The sequence below is a fragment of the Sinocyclocheilus anshuiensis genome, unplaced genomic scaffold (genome assembly GCF_001515605.1).
Source record: "Sinocyclocheilus anshuiensis isolate Anshui unplaced genomic scaffold, SAMN03320099.WGS_v1.1 scaffold708, whole genome shotgun sequence".
Classification (NCBI taxonomy): domain Eukaryota; kingdom Metazoa; phylum Chordata; class Actinopteri; order Cypriniformes; family Cyprinidae; genus Sinocyclocheilus; species Sinocyclocheilus anshuiensis.
In genome coordinates, this window is record NW_015555881.1 from 38,320 (window position 1) to 62,678 (window position 24,359).

The following is a 24,359-nucleotide window of genomic DNA, read 5'->3' on the forward strand; positions in this document are numbered from 1 at the left end:
TGTACTGATGCAGAATAGTACAGCCTAGCGCATTTCACACAGGCTGCTAGATTCACTTTCGCCAGAAAGTCGTGTATGCCTAAGGTTGAAAATAAATGTTGTTTATAGTGAATGCCCCTATAAATGGTCTTATTTTTATGGTTTAATTATTCTAATGGTTCTTATCGCATGCTGTGTGGTATCGGCGTTTGGTATTGGGGCATTTTAACGAGTACAGGAGCTCAGTATCGGGCCCGATACCGATAACATCCCTACAAAAAGGTAATTGCAACTTTTTTTCTTGCAATTGTGTATTTATTTATAGCTCACTATTCAGACTTTTCTTCTCAGAACTGCAAGTTTATATCTCATAATTCTGTCTTTTTTCCTCATAATTGCAACTTTACATCTTGCAATTTTGTTTTGTTTTGTTTTTTTCCACCAAGGAATAAAAAAAAAAAAAAGGAAATTGCAACTTTTTAATCTCAAAATTTAGACTTTTCTTCTTTGGATTGCAAGTTTATATCTCACAATTATGACTTTCTCAGAACTGCAAGAAAAAAAGTCAGAATTGTGAGATATAAACAGAGTTGTGAGGGGAAAAAATGAAGAATTAAGAAACAAAAAGTCTTTTTTATTTTTTGGCAGGAACAAGCTTTCTCTCAAGCACTAATAAAACATCTTACAATGCATTTCAAGGAATAGTTCAATAAACAATAAATTCATAACATAATAAATAACGTCAACAATTGAATGTCTGATCCTCATACTGTATGGTTTTAGAGAACTTTGAATATAGCATACAGACCATATGGGCTACTATTTCAATGTTTATTCATAAGCAGAGGTTTAGAACGAAATAAAGATGAGTAATTAATGAAAGAATTTACTTTTTTTGGTGAACTATCCCTTTAATTTTGTTTCTCCATAACATATATTTGTAACATGCATCACCTGATTTGAACTCTTTCTCTTTTCGTAGGTAGAAGTTACTGTAGGAAGAGAAGACGATGGGTATGATGGGAACCTGAGAGAGAAAGAGAGAGAGCAGGATGGTTGGTGCACCAGGGATTAGAAACGCTCTCACACACAAAACTATGATCACACACAGACTGAACTATCCTCCCAGACTAATAGCGCCATACATATAATAAGTAATATGAAATGATCGACTACTACATTTAAATCTAAATATAAAATAAACACAAATTGACAAATAAATGTTTAAAATAAATGTACTTTGTGTTTAAATGTAGTTAAACATAACAATAAAATGATACATTAATAACATTAAATTGCACTGTGCATATTTTTATATTTCACGTATTTATAACATTTTTCAAGCCATTCCTGATTTATTTAAAGTCTAGACCATGTATAATATTCCTAGGGCGCACATTATGCCCAAATGCAAAACACAGATATAAAAAGATAAGATAAGACTCAGATTGTTCAACTATTTTACTTTAACTAATGAGAACCATCAGGTCTCCATTATTCTGGTCTAGATTAAGTGATGTCTGTCCGCCTTAACTCACAGCTCATCTGGTTTTGATTATGTCAGTCTGCCATTTTTGATATCAGTATGCATCATCACACACATGATTCATATTACTTTATTCTGAACTTAAAAAGCAGCTACACACAAACTTTCTAAAATAATTAGTTTTCGGTCTACTCATATGAACTTGGGACAAATGATCTACATATGCAGTCATTACAAAGAACAGTATTTTGAACAAGAATATGTCAAAACAACAAGAAATACCACTTTCAAACCATTTTCAGGGGGCCTATAAAGCACTAACTCAATGGGAATTAAAAAAAAAAAAAAGTACAAATCACAAATTATTTGTTAAATGACACAAATAGCAATTGCATGTTTTTGGTAACACCAAAACACCCCCACATTAAAACATTTAAAAATATAATACTTATTTTAAATGGTAATATTTACTGTTTTTACTGTATATATTTTTTTTTTATCAAATAAATGCAACCTTTGTGAGCATGAGATTAAGAGACCAACCTGACATGCTTAAAATATAGTTAAATATAACAATAAAATGATGATCAGTTGAAATATGAATTTGCATTTTTAAAAGGTTAATAATTGTGTATATTTTTATATTTTACAAGTATAAATACATGTATATAATATATAATATTATATAGGAAGCTTAAAAAATGAAACCGGAAGTATTCAAGTAAAAAAAAAAACCTGCCATGCATTTCATTGTTCTAATACAATCCAACTGGCTTAATTCTCAAGTATATTCACAAGCCACAAGAAAGAAAGAAAGAAATGCTGAAGGAATGTTTCATGTGGCTTTGGAAATGAGTTTGTGCAGATGCAGATCAAATGCACTAGTGTGAAAGTTTCAATGTGGCTGCGCTAAAACAACACAGGAGCTGAACACTAAATAATACAAGGAAGGACGGCTCCCTCTGCTGGTGAAGCAACACCACATGAGTAAAGAATCCGAATCAGAAAGAGCTTTATTACCAGGTATGTTCACACATACAAATAATTTTTTTGTGACAGATGCTTCCACAGCACAAACAGATTACAGTGACAAGACACAGATAGTAAAAATAGAATATGTAAATAGGAAATAATAATATACAACAAATACACAAAAATAGACAATAGATGGTATTTGTGTGTACAGGTGTGTTATATACAAATGCAAGGAAATGTGAATAAGACGTATTTGTGTGTTAAATAAATAAATGTATAAATAGTGTTGTGTATTACACGTTTATTGCCAATTTAAATGTTCATGAGATGGACTGCCTGAGGGAATCCAGTCAGTCTCCCTTACGACCTCTGACCCGTGACACCAGTTTCATGGGTTAATGAGGGACCTTTGAGTTCAAGCTTCTTCTGGTTGTGCCAGGTAAACTACTAAAGCTATGTACTTTGCACTTACAAGTCAGGTTACATCAGGTCAAGTGTAAGTGAAGGAGTCTAGGAGTAACACTCACCTGTGCTTGAATGGCCAGATGAAACGCTCCCTTTTTAAAAGGCAAAAGTCCGCCGTTCTGATTCCGTGTGCCTTCTGGAAACACCCACAATCGGATCTAAGGAAAGTTCAATGCAATCACAAAATGAGATTGTTTACAGCACCTCTTCTTTACAACATCCCTACATCAGCACTAAAGACTGATAGTATTACATCATGCAATATACAGTGGGTATAGAAAAGAATCCCCCCCTTTACAATAATCCCATTTTGTTGCTTTGCAGTAGGGCTGTGCGATATTGAAGAAAAATGTGTTATGCGATACATTGTTAAATAATACTATATTCGATATGCGATACGATATTGCTTTAAGTGTGCAAAATCAATTTAAATTATTTTTTTAAATATTTAAAAATGAAAATTATATAACCAATATATATGTTTCACATTCTTTCTTGGAAAAGAATGCATCACTACAACTTCTGAAAGTGACGAGCAGTGTTTTAGCATTACATAAAAAGTAATGTCACAAATTAGAAAATTTCATTTTAACATCAATGTAAACAAACAAACAAAATTGGTGTCACTTATTTTACATCAATGTAACTTTGCTTTTTGTTTATTACTTAAAGTACACTTTAAGTACTACTTCAATACCACAGTAAAAACTATAGCAAACATGATTAAAGGCAAGTGAACAGTCGGTAAAAAATAAGATCAAATACACAAATGACAAGCATAGATAAATACAATATAACGGTTACAAATAAAATAAGGTCTAACCGTAGTATTCAAATATAGAAATGTAATAATTAAGTGTAAGATACTGCATAGTGTTCCCTGTATGAATTAAATTTAGATTAATCTTTGTTAAAGCTGTGTTTTGTTGTTTGATTAACATTAGTGACAAATTGAGCAGCAGGTATTTATACGCTGCTGTCCCTTTAAGACCGACTGCACAGATCCCGTTTAACGATACACTGATTATAACTGATTGTGTTTACGAGAAAGATTGTGGAGATGTTGAACCACCTTTTAAAAGTATTAATTTGTCTTTTTTTTAAATATTAGTGACAGCACACTTTTGAACGGTACTGTACGAGGACCTTGTCCTGATATGTTTGCCATGATTTTCTCTTCAAGATTCATGGGTAGTGTAGTCTTTCACCTGGAATTTGGCTCTTAAATACAACTTTTTAAAACTTTTCAAAAACGTTGTAAGTTAATGAAGAAAGTATGCTTCAATAGGATCAAATAACATCAATTAATAACCTAAAAGCTCATACTACGTGGTTCAAACTCGTCAGGTAAATCACCATTTGTGAGATCTTAGTAAAGACAGACCTTGTCGGCCAACATGGTTTTGGCGGCGTCACTCATGACGTTCTTGGCATCGCTGGTCTTTTGGCGGTTAATGAAGACGATTCCTCCCAGCCAGCAAATCATGCCCACTGTCCCAGCCCATATCAGCTCCTTCTTAGCGATCATCGTGCAGCGGTCTGGCAGGATCTCCATCATGCCTGCAGAGAGGAGGAGAGAATCAGCACAGAAAGACTGGCTGCACAAGTATGATCATGTGACATCTGGGTGTGCTCGTAGAAAACACTGAATACATGCAGGTCTGGTCATGCTGGCAGGAGCTTTCTTGCCAGATTGCGATCCTAACCATGTTTTTATAGGTTAAAGTGGTAATAATAGTAATACCGAGCACACTGAGTGTTGATTGGTTGTGTTTTTTCATTCACCTAGCACATCGAGTGATGATTGGTGGTTGGAGATGATGACGTAGGGTCTGTCTGTCTGTAGATGTTCCCAACCGCTGACCTGATAGCGCAGACCAAGGAAGTACTTCACATGGCTAACCAAGAACCGGATGACTCTATAGAAAGCAAAAAGACATTTAAATCCAGAACATGACCAATAACAGTCATTCAAGTAATCCGTTTTCACAAATATGGCTTCTAGACCGATTTCAATGCAAGTCTATGGGACTTTTCCAGTTTTATCTAGGGGTGTAATGGTTCGATACGAACTTGCACCGTGGTTCAACTTAAATCTGACAATCTCTGTAATATAGCTTGTTAAAAATAACAATACATAAAATAGACAGAGTTCGGCTAATGTATGTTTCTGTCAATGGATACGCATTCTGGCTTCCCAATTCATTACAACAACAGCGATGAACAAAAAACGTGGACGAACCAGTCACTCTTTGTAAACTTTGTTCAATGCGAGTGCTGTATAATCGAATATGACGAGTCATTTATGCCGTTGATAAAATTCAAACTATACTCAACCCTATCGGTCACTAGGGCTGTCAAAACAAATTTGAATTTCGAATATTCGTCGAATTTAAAATAAAAATCCACATTCAAATGCAAAAACGTTGCATTCGAATTTTAGGTGTGCGTTAAGGAGGCTGTCTTATCAGTGGCGCACGAGATGCGATGATGACGATTGCATTTTAATGTTTTTGTTAGCCAATCCAGTTGAAGCCACTAGATGCGGCGCTGCTGCATTGTTAATTACAAATATTGTGGGGAAAGAGAACATGAATGCGGAGAAGATCTTGTTTACGTCAAAACTGAAACCAAGCCGCACAGAACGCATATTTCGCGCATTTTCTAGAGGGACATCTATCACTGTTGCACTCGTGTCTCGCACAAAATAGCCGCATGTTTAGAAAGCCATGTAAAATTAATGCAAGTTCAACTTTCAAGATATCAAAACATATCTCGAGACTTTATGGCGTTTTTTTTCCCCCATCCCACTGCAACTCGTGTTTTTAAATGAAAAATGTATTCTGTGTGATTGGCTTTCCGCCCTTTGTATTAAACTATGCATACATACATGATGCTGTTTTGTTTATAGTTGTTTAAGCAACTGGGTGTATTATTGACATGTCAAAGTCTAGACCCTGAATATAAGACGACCGCGTTTTTTCAGATGTATTTCCAAGAAAAGAAACATCATCTTATATTCGGGTCAATACGGTAATTCGAATTTTGATAATATTTAAGTACAAAATTTGAATGTAGTTTTTCAGCCATTTTGACAGCCCTATCGGTCACCAGGCACAAATACGTTTTAGAAATGTAACAGCCCATCAAAATTGAGGTATTGCTCATGTCTGCAACATAAATAATTTTTGTCCAAATCTCTGGCTCCAGGTCTGAGCAGACATAGACAGAAGCACTAACAAGACAGTTCAACCACTAAAAAGTGCCGCAGGAATGATGCATTTTTGTAGGCCAAAACATAGAGACAAGCATTTTAGCACTTACGACTCCATTGTCTTTAAGTCAGTGTGTTTTTGGAGGGTTTTTTTTTTTTTTTGGTTAAAAGCCTAAAATAATTTCTGTGGGGAACACAAGATCAACTTATTTTACTTTTTTTCCTCTAAAACATCAAACACATCAGTAATTCCCCCTTTACAGGTTGTTGTCTATAGTCTATGTTTAGCTGACAAAATAAAAATGACAAAAATACTAAAAATTTAACTAAAATTAAAATGAAACCTGAAAATATAAAAATGAAAGCTAATTCAAAATATTAATAGAAATTATGATAATGTATAAATAATACTGAAATAACAGTGATAAGAGACTATTGTAAAATCTAAATTATTTGATGTTTATCATGGGATGTTGCGCGATAAACAAAGAGATTACAGATACAGTATCTTGTGAGACCTTTGAACACATTAGAGGCTCATATCAGTAATGTGAATATGTGGAGCAAATGCGGGCAAAAGACATCTGCGGTTACATAACACCGCAGCTGAGGAGAGTCAGCAAAACTCAGCCGGATCAGAGCATTCGTTCATTCAAACACTTCCCGATGATTGATCCCGATGATTCAGAGTCTAATTATGAGACAGACGTATGACTGTGGGTTACAATGAATCATGTTGAAATATTTAGTAGGTTATGGGTGAAATGTTGTGCTAACCCATTAACCTCAAGTATGAGCAACAGTAAAAGTGATGCTTGACTTAACATTTAGTGCTAATTTGATGTGACTAAGCTCTGGTTTCATCGAACAAGTCACCAATGCATCAAAACGAAATGTTAGTTTTCTGAGTTTACACTGAGAATAATTTCAGCAATGCTTTGACATGAAACTTTGTCCGCATTACACATCACCTCACTAGTGATTGGTGTGCCCCGAGGGTTTGAGTTTTGACATGTTCGGAATAGTAAAAAACAGCTCACTGCATGGAGATCTCGCCCTTAGCAGTCACTGCATGTGCGTTTTGTAACACAGAGTAAAACGTCTTTAAGACAAGAGACTGAGCCTGTTCTGCAATAAATCTGGACTGTGCTGTTGTTACTATAAATGTAGATTATCTGAATTTGTTTAGATTAATTTAGCCTAACAATCTACCTTACTATCAAACATAAAATTATATATTTTTTTATATAGTACCTTTAAAATACCATGGTACTGTGATATTTTAAAGTACTCTACTGTTCAATAGTTTGGGGTCGGTAAGATTTTTTAAAAATGTTTTTGAAAAAAGTCTGTTATGTTCATCAATGCTGCATTTATTGGATCAAAAATACAGTAAAACCAGTAATATTGTGAAATATTATTACAATTTCAAATAGCTGTTTTCTATTTGAGTACCTTTTAAAATGCAATTTATTTATTTGATGCAAAACTGAATTTTCAGCATTAGTACAGTCTTCAGTGTCACATGATCCTTCAGAAATCATTCTAATATGCTGATTTGCTGCTCAAGAAACCTTTATAATTTTTCAGTGTTGAAAACAGTTGTGCTGCTTCATATTTTTGTGGAAATTTTTTCCAGCACTTTTTTATGAATAGAAAGAAAGAAAAAAAAACAACACAACAGACATGCAAATGCTGACAGCATGCTAAATTTAATGACAACGTGTCATGCTTTCTTACTCAAACAACAAAAATGCACTCACAAATGCACATTCATTTGGCTAACATCAGGGTTTAAAAGTAGCTCAGTATTGCAATCAGCTATGGAACCACATAATTTTATTATTTTTATTAGTTACTCCACACGTCCTAAATAAACTGTTATCACAAATGTCAACCTGTTCTCTAACACGTTACCATGGTACACAAGCAGAAAGGAACACAAGAGTTTAAAGCCTGCCCAGCTCAGCTTTTATCGTATATCTTAAACTTCACGAGTAGTTTATCAACATTACAGATCACAATTTAGGTTTAAGGTTACTACGGTGCATTTGAGATGTTTATTCCATCGTAATTTACTCACCCTCATGTCATTTCAAACCTGCTTGGCTTTATTTATATTGTGAAACATAAATGGAGATGTTCTGAATAATGTACAGGCCAGGAATAATATAGTAACTAAAAAAATTAAAAATAAATGTTACTTAAAATAAATGTTAACTGTATTTTTTTTTTTACACTTGCCAAAGCAATATTTCTAATTTTCATTTAGTTTAACTTGACGTGCTTAAATCAATAAAAACTAAAAATATAAAAAAAAAAAACTATAATAAAATAAAAACAACAATTGCTAAAGCTTTCAAATTAAAACGAAAACAGAAAATACACAGATAAAAACATTTCAAGATCCAAGATATTTAAAAAACTGTAACAGTATCTTAATGATACAAAAATAACACTGGGTCACTGGCACAGGCCTCTTTTTTTCAATTGAATTATAATGCCTTGTCATCTCTCTCCTTTGACCCAATAAGTTTGGCATCCTTCCTGGATGCAGGACAGATTCACCTGTGATCTACAAACCCCACACATGGCACTGATAGCTTGAATCACTAGACAGCCGGTATAAAATATCAGTGAACTTCAACTTGGGAGAGATGATTGTGTTTAATAACTGCAATAAATGGATGTCTGTTATTCTATGGCGCTCAGTGTGTCCATTGTACCATGCGTGTGAATGAACTAGGGCTGCCACTAACGACTATTTTTATTTTCGATTAATCTAAAGCAGGGGTCACCAGAGATGGTCCTGGAGGGCTGGTGTCCTGCAGAGTTTAGCTCCAACCCTAATTAAACACACCTGAACCAGCTAATCACGCTCATACTAGGTATACTTGAAACTTCCAGGCAGGTGTGTTGAGGCAAGTTGGAGCTAAACTCTGCAGGACACCGGCAGGACTGCGGCTCTCTAGGACCGAACTTGCCTACCCCTGATCTAAACGATTCATTTCCCACAAAAAAAATCAACAATTATAAAGAACATTTTATTAAACTTGCAACTTTGTCATTCAGTAGTGTACCATAAAAAAAGTATAAATGTAAACAAGCCATTGACGAAATGCAAAACTAAAAGACTAAAAATGTAAACAAACCTAATAAAAATGAAATAAAAAGAAAATAATTACAAAAGTCTGAGAAAGTCAGCATGTTCTTAATGTCAATATATCCACATGTTCTGGGCTTCTGTTCATAGCCACTGTAACTTAATGAATATGTGGACATCAAAACGTGTAAACTCAAGAGTGAGGGTTTGAGCTTTTATTTTGAAACCGCGAGATAATGATGTATTCTCCTGTGTTTGCGTGGATTTATAAATGATTTACCTTACAAATCTGATGAAATGGCGCACGGTATTTTGCCGGTTAGTCGACGCAGGCAAAATGAAGTCGAGGATTTTTTTTAATCGAATAGAACCGATGAATCGCGGCAGCCCTAGAATGAACCAACTATTATAAAGAGCAGAAATTCTCTAGTTTTTAGTGAGCATGTGAAATACAGCGAAATACAGGTGCTGATGGGAACTTATGTGCATATGCAGACCTCAGGTCTCCAATTTTCATATCACACACTCTATTAGTGAAGGACACACCACAAGGCTGCTTGTCATAACAGGTGATGCAGAACACACCAGATCCTGATCCTGAGTATTTAAACAAAATAATGAATAAAATATAAAAAAAAAACATAAATGCTCATTTTATTTTAGTGTAACTTCAAGATCTAAAATACCTAACTAAAACTGAAAAAAGAATTAACTAAAGAACTATATAGATATATGTTTACTTTAAAATAAACTAATACATATAACAAAAACACATAATAAAATGACTAAAACTTAACTATAAAATTACTACAACTATAATAGTATATCAACTGGTACACGTGACATTACGGTGTGAAATATCTTACTTCTAAAACAGCATTTTGCTAATTATTTATAATTAGCATGCATACAGCTTTTAAGGCCTCTTAATTTAGATGACATGGAATATTTGTACTTACAAAAATGTCACACTCATGCAGGTCTACACTTTTCCTGAAAACATTCATATCAATTGTAATTTAACATCTTGGTTAATGATGCACCCAAATTACTATTATTATTATTTTATTTTTTTTTTCAGAAACTGAAATTAAAGTTTTTATTTAACCAAAAACGAAAATAAAGTTAATTTAATAAAGAATTAATTAATCAAATATATTTCATATTCAACACTTGAAAAAATTATACATTTACGTTGTATAAGGCTGTTTTTATATAAACTTTTTATTTATATCATTATATTTCTACTCCAATCTGTTGCTGAAATATAAACATTTAAATAGTTGCTGTACTAGAAACTTGTTTTCATGATGATTTATTTAAACACATTAAATTCCATTCTGCTCAATGGTTTTGGCCCTCTGAAATCAAAAATTAATATTTTCGGCCAAATATTTTTGGTTGCCGAAATTTCAGTGCATCAGCAATTCACACTGATTTTACACAATTTTGCTTTATTTGTGAGGACCAAACTTTTAAATGCTTCATAAATGGACATTTAGTTCAATGTAAGTTATTTTCTAGTTAAATCTTACCATATAAAATAATTCCGATTCGTTCCTCAGTTTGTAACACAAATGTTAAAGGTGCAGTCACATTTACCATTGTTTGACGACTTTCCGCGAACAAAATCCAGTTATTTCAAATGGAATCTACATGATTTGGAATTTCGCATGACAACAAACCATTAGTTTACGTTCACATTAATGAACAACTTGACAACAGACTTTTTCGCCGAAATTTCCTTAAAGGGTTAGTTCACCCAAAAATGAAAATTCTGTCATTAGTTACTCACCCTCATGTCGTTTCAAACCCGTAAGACCTTCGTTCATCTTCGGAACACAAATTAAGATATTTTTGATGGAATCTGAGAGCTTGTTTCTGGACTTGGGAACATTTCAGTTGCGTTGCTGTCTATGGGAGGGTCAGACAGCTCTCAGATTCCATCAAAAATATCTTAATTTGTGTTCCGAAGATGAACGAAGGTCTTACGGGTTTGAAACGACATGAGGGTGAGTAATTAATGACAGAATTTCATTTTTGGGTGAACTAACCCTTTAAAGCGACTGCACCGTAACTATAGGAAAAAAGAGATTAAAATCACTTCTGCATCAAATTTTTTTGAACAAAACGACATGGAAAATAAATCACATCACGATTAATTATTTTAACATAGTGACAGTCCTAGTTTCTGTCAATAAATCAATGAACGTTGGCTGAGTGAGTTACATTCGAGCTCTATTCTAGAACGTCCGTTACCATGACAACGACATTCTAGCGTGTTACTGAAGGTTTAAAGCGATTTTCGGCGCGAACATTGATTCTAAACTGATGGCCTAGAATCCGCAATTCCATCGATCAAATGTCCAATGTGTGGAACGAGTGTGACTGTTGCTTTTAATCTAGCACCATCGACCAGCATGAACTCTGCACCAGCGGAGCCACGAGACCAATCCATCACGACCTCATTCATACAAACTAGAAAGTCTTGGCTTGGACAAACTAGAGCATGCGTAACTAGCAACCCACATCAGTTTTACACCTTCCCATCATATCATCAGAAAACAAACATACGCTTTCGACGCCATCTCTGGCTTGCACGAGACGCTAAAGCAGCTAGCACTCAGCTTAAAGACCCACGAGCAGCAAAACACGAGCGCTAACCACATATTTACATCGCCGTATGTTGTTAAATCACACAGAGCTTCATTTTATTCATGCATCACCCTGATATCGTATTAAAGATACTATATTGAGGCCTGCATGTGTTCTCGCGTGAACTGTACTGAGCGAGCTGGCTAAAGATTCACTACTGTGATCCGAACATCTGTCCGGGGTAAACAAATGCAATGCATTCCGTTACAAATGCATTCTCATTTCAATCGTAGAAAGCATGTGTGGGTGCATAAACGAGCAATTCAAAATATGTGATTGCATCTATATAGCAACCTGTTCCAGTCAATTTAATGTATATTATGATATGTTTCATAGCTTATTTGTTACTGTAACACTCTATAACCACATAAAATAACAGCCCAGTGTCCTAAAGCAATGCACGAGTGTAGAAACGTAACATTGTGCGACTTGCGTTGTTGAAAACTCACCTCATATTCTCAATGTCCCTGCCGCCGCTTTTTAGAATGCAAATCGGTATGGCGATTACGGCCAGCAGCATCATGTACGCCACATAGAAGCACTTTTTGAAATAGAAAACGAACGTGCTGCTTGTCCATAACAGGAGCGGGAGCACCAGCAGCACAGGGAGCATCCACACGGCATCCATGCCCGCGACCAGCGCCTCTTTCCCGGCTGTCGAGAAATGATAGAAGGTCAGCGGTGTGGAGTGGAGGGGGGACCGCGCGGGATCAACTCAGAACCGAGTCTACATCAGACACCACGTCCAAGTCGCACCCTTGAGTAACTTTGGCTTGTCGTTTACGCAATATCGGGCGAATGAGGTGGACGTCAACAAGAATCAGGCGCGGGTTATCCACTGAGAGCTCTGCGCGTGTAACCTTTGGCCGTCTGCTGTGCGTGTGTGTGTGTGTGTGTGTGTGTGTGTGTGTGTGTGCTGTGTAACTGGCGCTGTGTGATTCGCGAATCATTCTTTTGAACCGGTTCTTTGAGATGATTCTCTCTCAGCATTTGTGAACGACTCACTTACAACTAGAAGTTTCCACCAAACTACTACAGTTATAGTTATTTCGATAAAACTGCTAAACGCTGTATTATCAAACAGTGTCCAAAAATAAATAAATACATAAGTAAACAAATAAATAAATAAAAGTGTATAATGCAGTATACTTATTATTTTTATTTTGTAACATTACTGGCTCTTTTGTGTGTGTGTGTGTGTGTGTGTGTGTGTGATTCGGCAATATTGTATGCAAAACAATAACTGACAAAATAAATAAGAATTAAAAACGCAATACAAATAATAATGCAATGATAATGCATATTTTTTGCATTAAAAATGGTTATAGGTTACAATATACTTTTAAAATATCCTTTATGACACTGACAAAACGATGTTTAATAATAATAATAATGCAATGTTTTTATTGTTGTAGTCGGAACAAAATGCAGAAGACTTGCAGAAGAAACAATATTAAAAATACTAATAATAAGACTAATAATAAAATAGCCTACTACTAATTAAAATACGTCCAAACCACATTAATAGTGAAAATATTGTTCTTTATTATATTATTAGTTATTATATTATTGATATATTTTACTTATTTTATTACTTTTCTGTCACTGCGTGTGTATTTGTGCTTTGGCAATATTGTATGCAAAACAGTCAATAAAATAAATAAAAATAACGAACACAAGACAAATCATAATAATAATAGGCCTAATAATATGCAATAAAAAACGGTTCTGGGCTACAATATACATTTAAAACAATTGTATGATATTGAAAACAATGATTTATAATAATAATGCAATGTAGTAATAATAATGCATTTTAGTCAAATGATTAATACGTTTGTGTTGTGTCAAAAAGCAGAATTAAAACAATATTTAAAAATACATTCAGGCCACATTGCTAGTGAAAAAACTCTAAACAATCTTAACTACTAGAACAACTGAGTGACGATCAGGTTGAATTGGTCGAATCAGTGAACCGTTTTCTTTAAACCAGTTCACTGAAACGAACAGTCCGAACGAACCGATTCGCTCAAATGAATCGGACTTCCCCACGCTCTGATTTGTGCTCAAAAGCTCCTGCTGTAAGTTTGAATCCCTCCCATGTGTGTGTTTCCGGGTACTGGTTGCTTGTGTTTCCCTGTCATGTGTGTTTGGTGCACCTGAAACTACTTTATTAGAACAAAGACACAATATGCCAACATTTGGAGTGTGTAAGAAATGCCTGGAATGTTCTGGAACAGTGCAGTGTGCAGTTTCTTATGAACATTTTCAGCGCTGTTAACAGGACCATCCACAGGGACAGTGGGACAAGGGACAAGTCTTGAGCACTGATCCCACCGAACTACAGAATTTACATCTGATTTGATTATGTAAAGGTGTCTGTGCATGATGTGCATACTTTGTCCAATCTTACACTCCATTGCATTGTGTTTTAGAGTTAACGGAAATCATTATTATATAAAATTAATGGGCAATGTTCTGACAGAAAATGACCGGTACATTTTCCATTCATCCATCCATCCATGCATTCATTCATTCATTCATTCATTGTGTGTGCACTTAATAAAAACAAGTTGTTCCATAGACACACACATACTTTACTCTTTGTGGATTAACACAATGTGTTTTATTCAGGGTTATTAAAGGATAGTTTCCAAGGATAGATTCCAGGATAGATTCTAAGCTTTATAATGGCAGTGGATGGTGGTTGAGATTTTGAAGCAAAATAAAGTGCATCCATTCATCATGAAAAGTACTCCACACGGCTCTGGTTGGTTAATAAAGGCCTTCTGAAGTGTTTGTGTATACTATGATGACTTGAGGGCGAGTAAATCATGGGTAATTTTCATTTTTGGTTGGACTATCCCTTTAACCATAAAAAAAAAAATTGTTACTTGAAATCAAATATAAGTTAACTGGAATAAAATATAAAAATAACCTAAACTTATTTTATTTCAGATAGTTGTCAAACATTTCATATTTTCATTTAGTTTATCTTGATGTGCCAAAATAACTAAAACTAAAATTTAAATAAAACATTTATGGAAATATTTACTTTTATTAAAATATAAAAAATATTTTTACTTTTATTATTTTTTTATTATAATTATTTAAAAAAACCACAACAAAATTACTAAACCTTTAAAATTAAAATTAAAACAGATTTTTTTTTTTTTTAAATAGTATTCAAAGATACTAAAATTGCACTGCTATTCTGCAAAAACAATTTCCCCCAAAATGTAGTTTATTGCAATTGCCTGTAGGAAAAATCACGATGCCAAGTGTTGAGGAGCGGATAGGCAGATTAAGGATTATAGGAGGTGCAGTTAAACAAGATTAAATGGCTGATCAGATTGTGTAATCTGATACATCAGGTCACAGAGTCACTAAGGTGTTTAAATGTGACCTGACCACAGTTACAGCTTTGTGACACTGTGTGTGTGTGTTTATTCCCAGATAATTCATCTGAAATGTAAGCGTATGGTTTTTAGTGCTTACTTTTTACAAAATGTAAGAAGTGTGTATGATTATGTCAATATGAACCCTCTTCTAAGTCTCAGTCTGAGTCCATTGAAAGTGAATTAAGATCTTATGGTGGATTTTAATTTTTATTTATTTATTTTTAATATTATTATTGTGGATTAATCTATGGAAATAGTTGTCTTTTGGTGTCATAAAGCTGACGTTTTCTCAGCTGAGTTAAACAGCCAATCACAGCAGAGTTTTCTCATATCATAACGTCAAAGAGTAATGTTCAAGGATCATTAGGCTTGTTCGAGATGCATCGGCGCTGCGCAGACCGATCGGCGTATGACATCAAAGTACCGCGAGAGCGATTAGAAAGCAGACAACTCTTTAAGCTTTTGAATGGCTCTCGCGGTACTTTGATGTCATACGCCGATCGGTCTGCGCAGCGCCGATGCATCTCGAACAAGCCTAATGTCACCTGCTACAGTGACAATTTTGAGCTAAATTTTGTCCCAGAATAGTAGTTTTGATGAGATACTGTATGAACTTTCATATGGAGGTAATCCAGAAATGTGACAAGAAGTGGTGTTTTATCATTAAAGATATTCGCTATATAAAAATAAATAAATCTTTTGTTTTTTGCATTCCTTTCTAATTAAAGACAAGCAAAATTCTCCATCAACCTTTATTGCCCTCTGATGTCCGTAACATGAATTGCAAAAATGTATTGCACATAATTTTGCACTTGAGAACTGAGTGTATTATTATGCAGCCTGGAATGATCAATTGAAAATAAGCAAATGTGAAATATAAAATAATACTAAAATATTCTTTTGAAGTCACATAAGAAGTAAACACAATATCCATGCACACACATATGTTACCCTTAACCTATATTTGCACTTGCAGTGAATGTACACTCTGTTGCATGGTCTCTGCAATACAGAATGTTTTGCTCTCAGAGTGCCGCATGCAAGATGAAACCTGTCCAAACACAAACCTGGCTGTAGAAGGAACTTGAGGGCTTGAATTAAGAAAAGAGCCAACAACCTGAAAGTGGCCTACATGCTTTACACATGCATACAATGCTTTATAAAAATGTATGCACAGTTTAACTTGATATTTAAATAACTTAAAATCACTAATCAAACTGAATTGGTGTGTGTTTTCATGCTTTATATGTTTACTTTTTTATTTTTTTATAATTTTGACGCTTCAACCACCAAATACCTAATATGGCTGATTTGAAAGAAATGTTCTTATTTTCAATTTAGTCACACTTAAAGGTATTCTATAACAAAAAAGGATTCTATAATATTGATGAATCAAAAAGTAGCCTATTCTAATTGTTTTTATTTAGTCTCATTTTGTCCTAATTATATTCTATTGTCTGTGGTCAAATTTTAAGGGTTATTTTTACCTTTAAATAAATAAATTTACATTAAAGGTATTTTATCCCATTCTATTCTGTTCTATTCTATTCGATTCTATTCATGCACACTGTAACCTGATATTCAAATAAATACATTTTTACTGTTTTTTTAAATAATTATTATTGATAAATTTGTGACACTTCATTCGCTTTTAGATGACTAATTACCCAATGTGAGGAAAACATTGTTGAATTTATAGATTTTTTCTTATTTTCTATACCATTCTATTTACAGCTGCAGTCCGTAAGTTTTGCCTCTGTCGCCATCTCTGTTTGAAAACTTGCAATTGCAGCTATTTGCGCAATTATCTTCCTTGCGCGGGTTGTGCACCGGCATGGCTCCAGCGCGGATGAATATAATTTGTGGCTGTCAGTCACCGTCCGCACCGGTATGGATACTGCACTTTGTATTCACAGATTCTACATGTTGAAAGTATGACCCAAATTAGAGTTTTCACTGGAGAATGTCATCTGAACAATAGAGTGGGGGAGCTATGATGTCACTTTGTAGGCGGATCAGCTGTTAGCATGGTACTGGTTCCCTCGACAAAAAGGATTTTTCCATAGGCTTTTGGATTATCGCAAAAAATAAGCATAATCATAGTTCATGAAACTTACACGTTTTGTCCATCAAGATAATCTTCACAAAATAATATAACTTTTATGAATTTTGAAGCCGAAATAAAAGCACCAGAACTTAAAAGCTAAAGCTTAGGCTATAAACTAACTACAGCACCACGGTCGCTCGCATTTAACGTCACCACCACCATGCTTCCCACAACATTTCAAACTTATTTTTAACATGTTCAGTGAAAAGGATTTACTCTGTATATGAATTTTAATCCACGCTACATGAACCTTTTCATATAAACTGGAATAAATACAAAACTAGAGCCAAACTAAAACTGAAATGAGACATTAGTAATAAATAGTATAGTGAATAAATGAAATAATCATAACTAAAGGACATATGAAAGCACGTATTTCTGTACATTTCGAAATAAGGTGCATTAAAAGTCAATAAATCTTTGATTAATATGAATATTTTAATTAAAAACGTGTCTCCACATACTATTCAATAAAATTCTAGTGCATTTCATCTATTAAATAACAGCAGAATGAGCTAGTTTTTGGATATGGTAAGAATAAACTTATTTTAGTGAATAAAGTACCAAATTTCAGCTATTGTTTTGTTAGGATGGGTACACAAAATGTTATTTTATCCTTGCTTCTAGAAAATTCAGAATCTTTCTGCTTTCTTACAGCTTCATGTGGCCGTAAACATTTAATTTTAACCTGGCTTAAAGCACGATGCATCGTTAAAGTTTCACTTTCCCCGTGACTAAGCTGGTAAATGTGGTGTTTACATGGAATAATCATACGAATTACCTTATGGTACGAACCCAGAGTCTGCATCAGCAGGAAAGTGATAAAATGAGCATCTTCCATCCTAAGACTTGTTGCATTTCGGGGCAAAGCAAAAAAACATTGTCGAACAACAATATAAAATGCGGGAAACTATTAACTGGTTATTCTACAATTAATTGTACTATAAATTATGCTACGATTGTAAAATACTGTAAATTGATAAACTGTCCGGCGTGATGACGTTTAATGTCTCCGACAGCGCCTGTAGTCCCATTTAGCAACTTGTTAGCAACCGTCTTTTTTAAGAAATGTAACAGTTTTTAAAAAGCACGAGTGGGGTGTAACTGGTGTGTTTTATGTCGCAGAATAAAACGTGAAAGTATCTTGAGCTTGTGTGAACCACGGACCTTATTTTAGGGGATTTAACTAAACTCACCAAAAAAAAAACATTGACTCTGGGATGATGGAACCGGAAGTGCTAAAATGCTCGCTTCCGGGTTTTTGCCTGCAAAGTGACATACTACTTTAATTAGTGACATTTAAAGGTACAGTGTTGTTTGATTTCTGTCGGTAGCGTAAATCAGGGTCTCTTCCCCTTTAAGGCGCTTTGAAGAGTCGCAGAGAGGCCGAATCTCCAGCTGATCGTCAATGATTCTCATCCCAGCACCATCTCCTCCACCGGATTCGCGCTGATCTTTGGGACAGTAAGTCCCTTAGAATCCAACATCGGTCTAAATAACGCGCAGATATCAGAACTGGGTTTTAAAGCATTTTTGGCCATGTCGTATGTCGTCGCGCGAGGATGATGCCTCTCTGGATGCAGCGCGTGCGTGTCCTTGAGTTGAGGACCACCAGCACTGGATGTTTCTCCATCTCACGGCCGATTGCATCTTGAGTAAATGTGTATTTTTGCTCTTTTATGCGCTGGAGAACACTGCTGGCGCGTCGCCTGTAATGGAGGAAACGAGATGAGAAAGTGAAGGCGTGTTTGGAGAGCAGTCTTTATTTGTGTTGTGAATCATCAGTGTTACTGTGAAGATGCCGAGGAGTTTACGCAGGCTGGTGCACCTGGCGCTCTTCTGTCCCTTGTCTAAGGGTTTACAGGTAAGTTTAATGCTCGAATGACAATGTTTGGTTATATTTTTCCATCAGAAACCTTATAAAAAAATTCGAAATAACACAAAAGTACCATGGTGTCACCGCGTTTTTAAGCATGGCACCATAAATGTTTCCTGGGCATGGTATTTGCTTGAATATTACGTAAATACATGAACTTGGAAGTAATTCAGCAACATGATAAGGGAAACTGGGGCTAGTTGTCACACTTTTTACCCAGGTAAACATATCTCAGGGTAGGACATTTTCATAATTTTTGCCCAGAAAAAAACCCGTTTACATGTGTTGACATTTTGTGACAACCCTGATCTGCCATTAAATAACCTATTAAAGGCTTTTCACCAAAATGCAAACAGTAAAAAATGCACAAATTCATGAAACAGCCAATATGTAAAAGGTACCATATAAAAAATATTAAAGTGTAAATACATTTGCATAATTGTACTCCTGAAATAAAGTCTTTGTGACCCAGTGTGACAACTTGCCCCAGTGATCCATATACATTGATGACCATCACTGTAGCTCCTGATTTATATGTATTGCATTCTTCTGAATTTTAAAAACACAAGTTACATAAATCATAAGATGGAGGATCTGTCATTTTAATTGTTGCAGTTAATTCCAGCGTTAGCTAATCACACACACACACACACACACACGACTGGTCTGAGTGCTTAATGCACACAGTATGCTGACAGTATTTCTGTAGATCCGCACTAAGAGCCCTCTTTCATAAGTGCACTCACTGTAAGTGCACACTGTGACCTTTTGAGACGGTGTAGGTCAACTCTGTCAGATTCATTGCTGAACCCTGCGCTGAAGATGTCACAGATGACAAATGCATCTTTCGTTTCTCCCGTACAAGAGAACGAAAACAGCAGGGATTCGACCTGAAGTAAAAAAAAAAAATCTCAGTTCCTCAAGTTAAACAGACAATATACCATTTGTTACGATCCTTTAAAATAGTCTAGGGGTAAAAGGAGTAACATTAAATTTGTGGCAAATCTGTAGACTTGATGGAGGCAGCAAGAGACAATGCAGGGACACAAACTGCCAACGAAGTGATTTATTATACAAGGTGAAAAGAATCCATATAACTACAAAATATAAATCATTTAAAGAGACAACCCATATGTACAAATATTTACAACTCAGGAAAAAGGGAAACAAAAACAAACAAACAAATCAACCCAAGAGAAAGGGGACGCTAGTGACGCCAAAAGAAAGAAAGAAACACAAAACCACTTCTAACTTATTTTAAACCTCTAACCTAACTAAAGAAAAGAAAGAAAGAAAAAAACAAAACAAATCTTCAGCGCCAAGCGCCATATACTTCCCTACTCTCAACTAATAACAATGAAACTTACAGGGGGTGGCGTTCACCTCTTACCTATGGTGTCTAAACATATCAAGTTACCTAAATGTTGCACAATGGAAGTCGCACGACATCTTCCCTATCCACCTTCCTCTTGAGTAAAGAGTAAACGTCAGAGCATAAGCTCATCAAAGCTCAAAGAGCAACGCCATCAGAGTCACAAAGTAACAAAATAACCAAACGAAAGGGTAAATCAAAAAGGGGAAAGGATCGAAAATGTCAGAACAAAAACACCAAGGATTTTGGCATAAACGAAATAACAAATAAAGCAAGTCAAAACGAGTAAAAAGACAGCAAAAATCAGGGAGCAAAAGAGGTCTCCATTCACTTCTCTCCGTGTCCTTTTATCTGCCGGCGAAAACTTTACCAGCAGCGGATAGGTCGGCGTCAAGTTGCTTAATGATGACTGACAGCGTCATTAAAGGGATAGTTCACAAGAAAAAGACAATTTTTGTCATTATTTTCTCACCCTCGTTTTGTTGCAAACATGTGACTTTCTTTCCTCTGTGGAACACAAAAGGAAAAATTAAAGAGATTTTTCCCCATACAATGCTGAGGCTTTCAATCTTCAAGAATGATGCAAAATCATTATAAGAATATCATAAAAGTGGTCCATCTTACTTGTACACCATATTGCAAGTCTTCAGAAGCCATACATTTTTGTTTTTATTTGAAGAACAGACTGATATTGAGTTATTGAGTTAAATTTGAGAACCGAATCAGTTCAAGTTGTGAACAAATCATTCAGGTTGGAATTAAGAGCTAAATCAATATTTTAATTGACATGACTGGACTCAAAAGAACGATTATTTCATGCATACAACATTTCTACTTTCATGAGCTTTAATGCATGTGCCAAGAAGAGCTAAGATGAGATGTTTCAAAACTATCAGTGAATAATTAATTACATTTTGGTCATATTAGTTTTTTGTAGGGCTGCACGATAAATCGCATGCGATATTTAACGCGCATCTTGTCAGAAAGCCGGTTCTGTAATCAGCGGTAAATCTCCATCACGTGCGTGCTTTCACATTGAGCAGCGTTAACTACACAGAGCCGTTGTTCACTGACGAGCTGCGCAAAACCACATTCATATTCGCGCGATTTTTTGCGCAGCTCGTCAGTGAACAACGGCTCTGTGTAGTTAATGCTGCTCAATGTGAAAGCACGCACGTGATGGAGATTTACCGCTGATTACAGAACCGGCTTTACTGATAAGATGCGCGTTAAATATCGCATGTGATTTATCGTGCAGCCCTAGTTTTTTGCATGTTTTTTAAAGCTCGAAAGCCTCAATTGTTGTATTTGTAAGAATAGTTCACCCTAAAATTAAGATTGCTTAAAATACTCACCCTCAGGCCATCCAAGATGTCAATGAGTTTCCTTTCTTCAGAACAGATTTGGAGAAATGTAGCATTACATCATTTGCTCACTAATGGATCCTCTGCAGTGAATGGGTGCCGTCAGAATGAGAGTCCAAACAGCTGATAAAAACATCACAATAATCCATAAGTAATCCACACCACTCCAGTCTATCAATTAATGTCTTGTGATGCAAAAAGCTGCATGTTCTGATGAACAAACGTTTTTTTCTTATTATTTTTGGGTGCACCGTTCCTTTAAAGGTTTCAGTGCATATTTCTCGACATGAATGTATTGTAAAGTGCACTGCAGTTGTTTTTTGGATTGTGTGTTCAAGCCTTGTTTTCAGCGAGTGCACACACACTGAGTGAATTTAGGTATCTAATAACAGTTGTCTGTATCAACAGGCAGTAATCAGATATGTGTGTTTTCACAGAGTCACACAACATACACACACACACACACAAACTTTCCCACTCCAGGACAGAGAACAGTTGCTGCCTTTAGCATTCAGTGCCCTTTTAAACCTGAAAACTGTCCAAGAGACTATATTTAATCTTGTTAGGGCACTTGCTAATGACCACTAATATCTCTTTCTGTCACTTTCTCCCTCTCAGTCTGTCAAAGTAGCATAAGCTACATTCACATCGCAAGCCAAAGTTCCCAATTCTGATTTTATGCTCAAGTACAATTTTTTTGTGAGGTTTTTCAAATGACCTTTTAAATATGGTACATATCGCATATGCATAAAACACCCCACCCTGGCATATTCATTATAACGTCATCACATTTCATAATGTAATTCAAATAATCAATAAATTAGTAATTGAAACCACATTGGGTTTCCTGTTTACATTTCTGCTTGTTCAAAGCAAAACATTTGAGAGACAATGTACATCAATAAATGTTAAATTTTCATTTGAAATGCATATTTTTTTTAAATAATTTTAATTTAATATGTGACTTAAAATTATTTATATATTTTGTGAAATTATGACAAGATAAAAACAATTGCATCATGGCAAAATTCTGATACATATCCAAATTATTATGAAAGTGGCACAGGTCATAATGAAATTTTATTTTGATATAATTTTTTTTCTAATTATATCATATTAATTTTCTAATTAAAAAAAATGGTATGTTTGATTTTTCCTTTCTGTGTTATACTTAAGATTTTACACAGCTAAGATAAGAAGATAAGTCTTTATTATTAAGTATTATTTTAAATAATTTTATAAAAATATGTAGTCAAAATATGTCAAAGGTTGAGTTAAGATATAAAAATTGCATGATTTTTACACCGAAGTCACATTGCAAAATTCTGATATATATCCAATTTATTTCCATGTATTAAAATGGAAATAAGTTTGGCATTACAAATGTAATAAAAACGAGAGCTTATGTATGTCATGTGAAATATTGTTGTGTGTATATTTAAGTTTATTATGTGTCTCTTTCAGTCCCGTTTACCTGCAGTTAAGGTCAAGTACCTGTTGGTGGCGTGGTTTGGGATTCTGGTGGCCAGCTGGGTGATCTATATGCAGTATTCCTCTTATTCAGAGCTCTGCAGAGGACACATCTGTACCATGCTCATCGTAAGTCACTGCATCCTCTATAATGCATGAGTTTAGGTGCACATCTGTTCCCATGAGCGCCATTCCTCGCCACTTAGGAGAAACCAACATGGAATAGAGAGGATTTGCCACTTTATTGCATTGCAGTTTAAGACAGAGAGTGAGTGTCTGATGATGATTGACATACACTTCAGTGCGTTCGTATACGGTCCATACACACAGATGGTGTAATATTTATACTGTTTTGCCTTTTAGCATTTCACTGACAGGAAGTCATTGCACACATATGAGAGAGGAACTGGAAAATTAAAAGGAGGAAGTAAGAGAGTTGACAGATCATAATTATACCATTATGGAAGCCAAATTTAAATATTCCCATTTTTATTGTAACAGTAGGCTAATTATGCAGTGTGATTGCGTTTAATTACAAATTCTGTATTCAGGATGCAAACACAACCCCCTCAGGAAAGTAGAACTTCCTCTTACTGTGATGATTTGTATTCACAGTCATGTATTTTTTCTTAAAAAGATCATCAACTCACTCTTATGTTGTACCAAGCCTGTATTTTTCTATCATGTGGCATTTTTTTAGTGGAACAATCAGATTGTGAAAAAGTACCATAAAGTACCATGTTTATTTTTTAATGCACTATCCCTTTAAATACTAAAGTGACTTTCAGTGCCTTAAGATGATGGTATAATATACATCTATACATATATACAGTGGGTACGGAAAGTATTCAGACCCCCTTCAATTTTTCACTCTTTGTTATATTGCAGCCAT

At 35.0% G+C, this 24,359-nt stretch overlaps 2 protein-coding genes across 2 annotated transcripts in view; one reads left to right on the forward strand and one right to left on the reverse strand.

Annotated features, from left to right (window-relative positions):
* The window catches only part of LOC107675804 (1-acyl-sn-glycerol-3-phosphate acyltransferase alpha-like), a 16,231-nt gene extending 3,475 nt beyond the window's left edge, over positions 1–12,756 (reverse strand). The window contains exons 1-5 of the mRNA XM_016470274.1: positions 12,327–12,756; positions 4,691–4,824; positions 4,290–4,465; positions 2,968–3,063; positions 934–1,006 (exon numbers count right to left, since the gene is read on the reverse strand). Coding sequence (XP_016325760.1) covers positions 934–1,006; positions 2,968–3,063; positions 4,290–4,465; positions 4,691–4,824; positions 12,327–12,505 — 658 coding nt within the window. The 5' untranslated portion in view covers positions 12,506–12,756. The remainder of the gene's footprint in view (positions 1–933; positions 1,007–2,967; positions 3,064–4,289; positions 4,466–4,690; positions 4,825–12,326) is intronic.
* Positions 12,757–18,763: 6,007 nt separating this feature from the next.
* LOC107675805 (protein FAM69B-like) overlaps positions 18,764–24,359 on the forward strand; it is an 11,797-nt gene continuing 6,201 nt past the window's right edge. The window contains exons 1-2 of the mRNA XM_016470275.1: positions 18,764–19,249; positions 23,462–23,596. Coding sequence (XP_016325761.1) covers positions 19,184–19,249; positions 23,462–23,596 — 201 coding nt within the window. The 5' untranslated portion in view covers positions 18,764–19,183. The remainder of the gene's footprint in view (positions 19,250–23,461; positions 23,597–24,359) is intronic.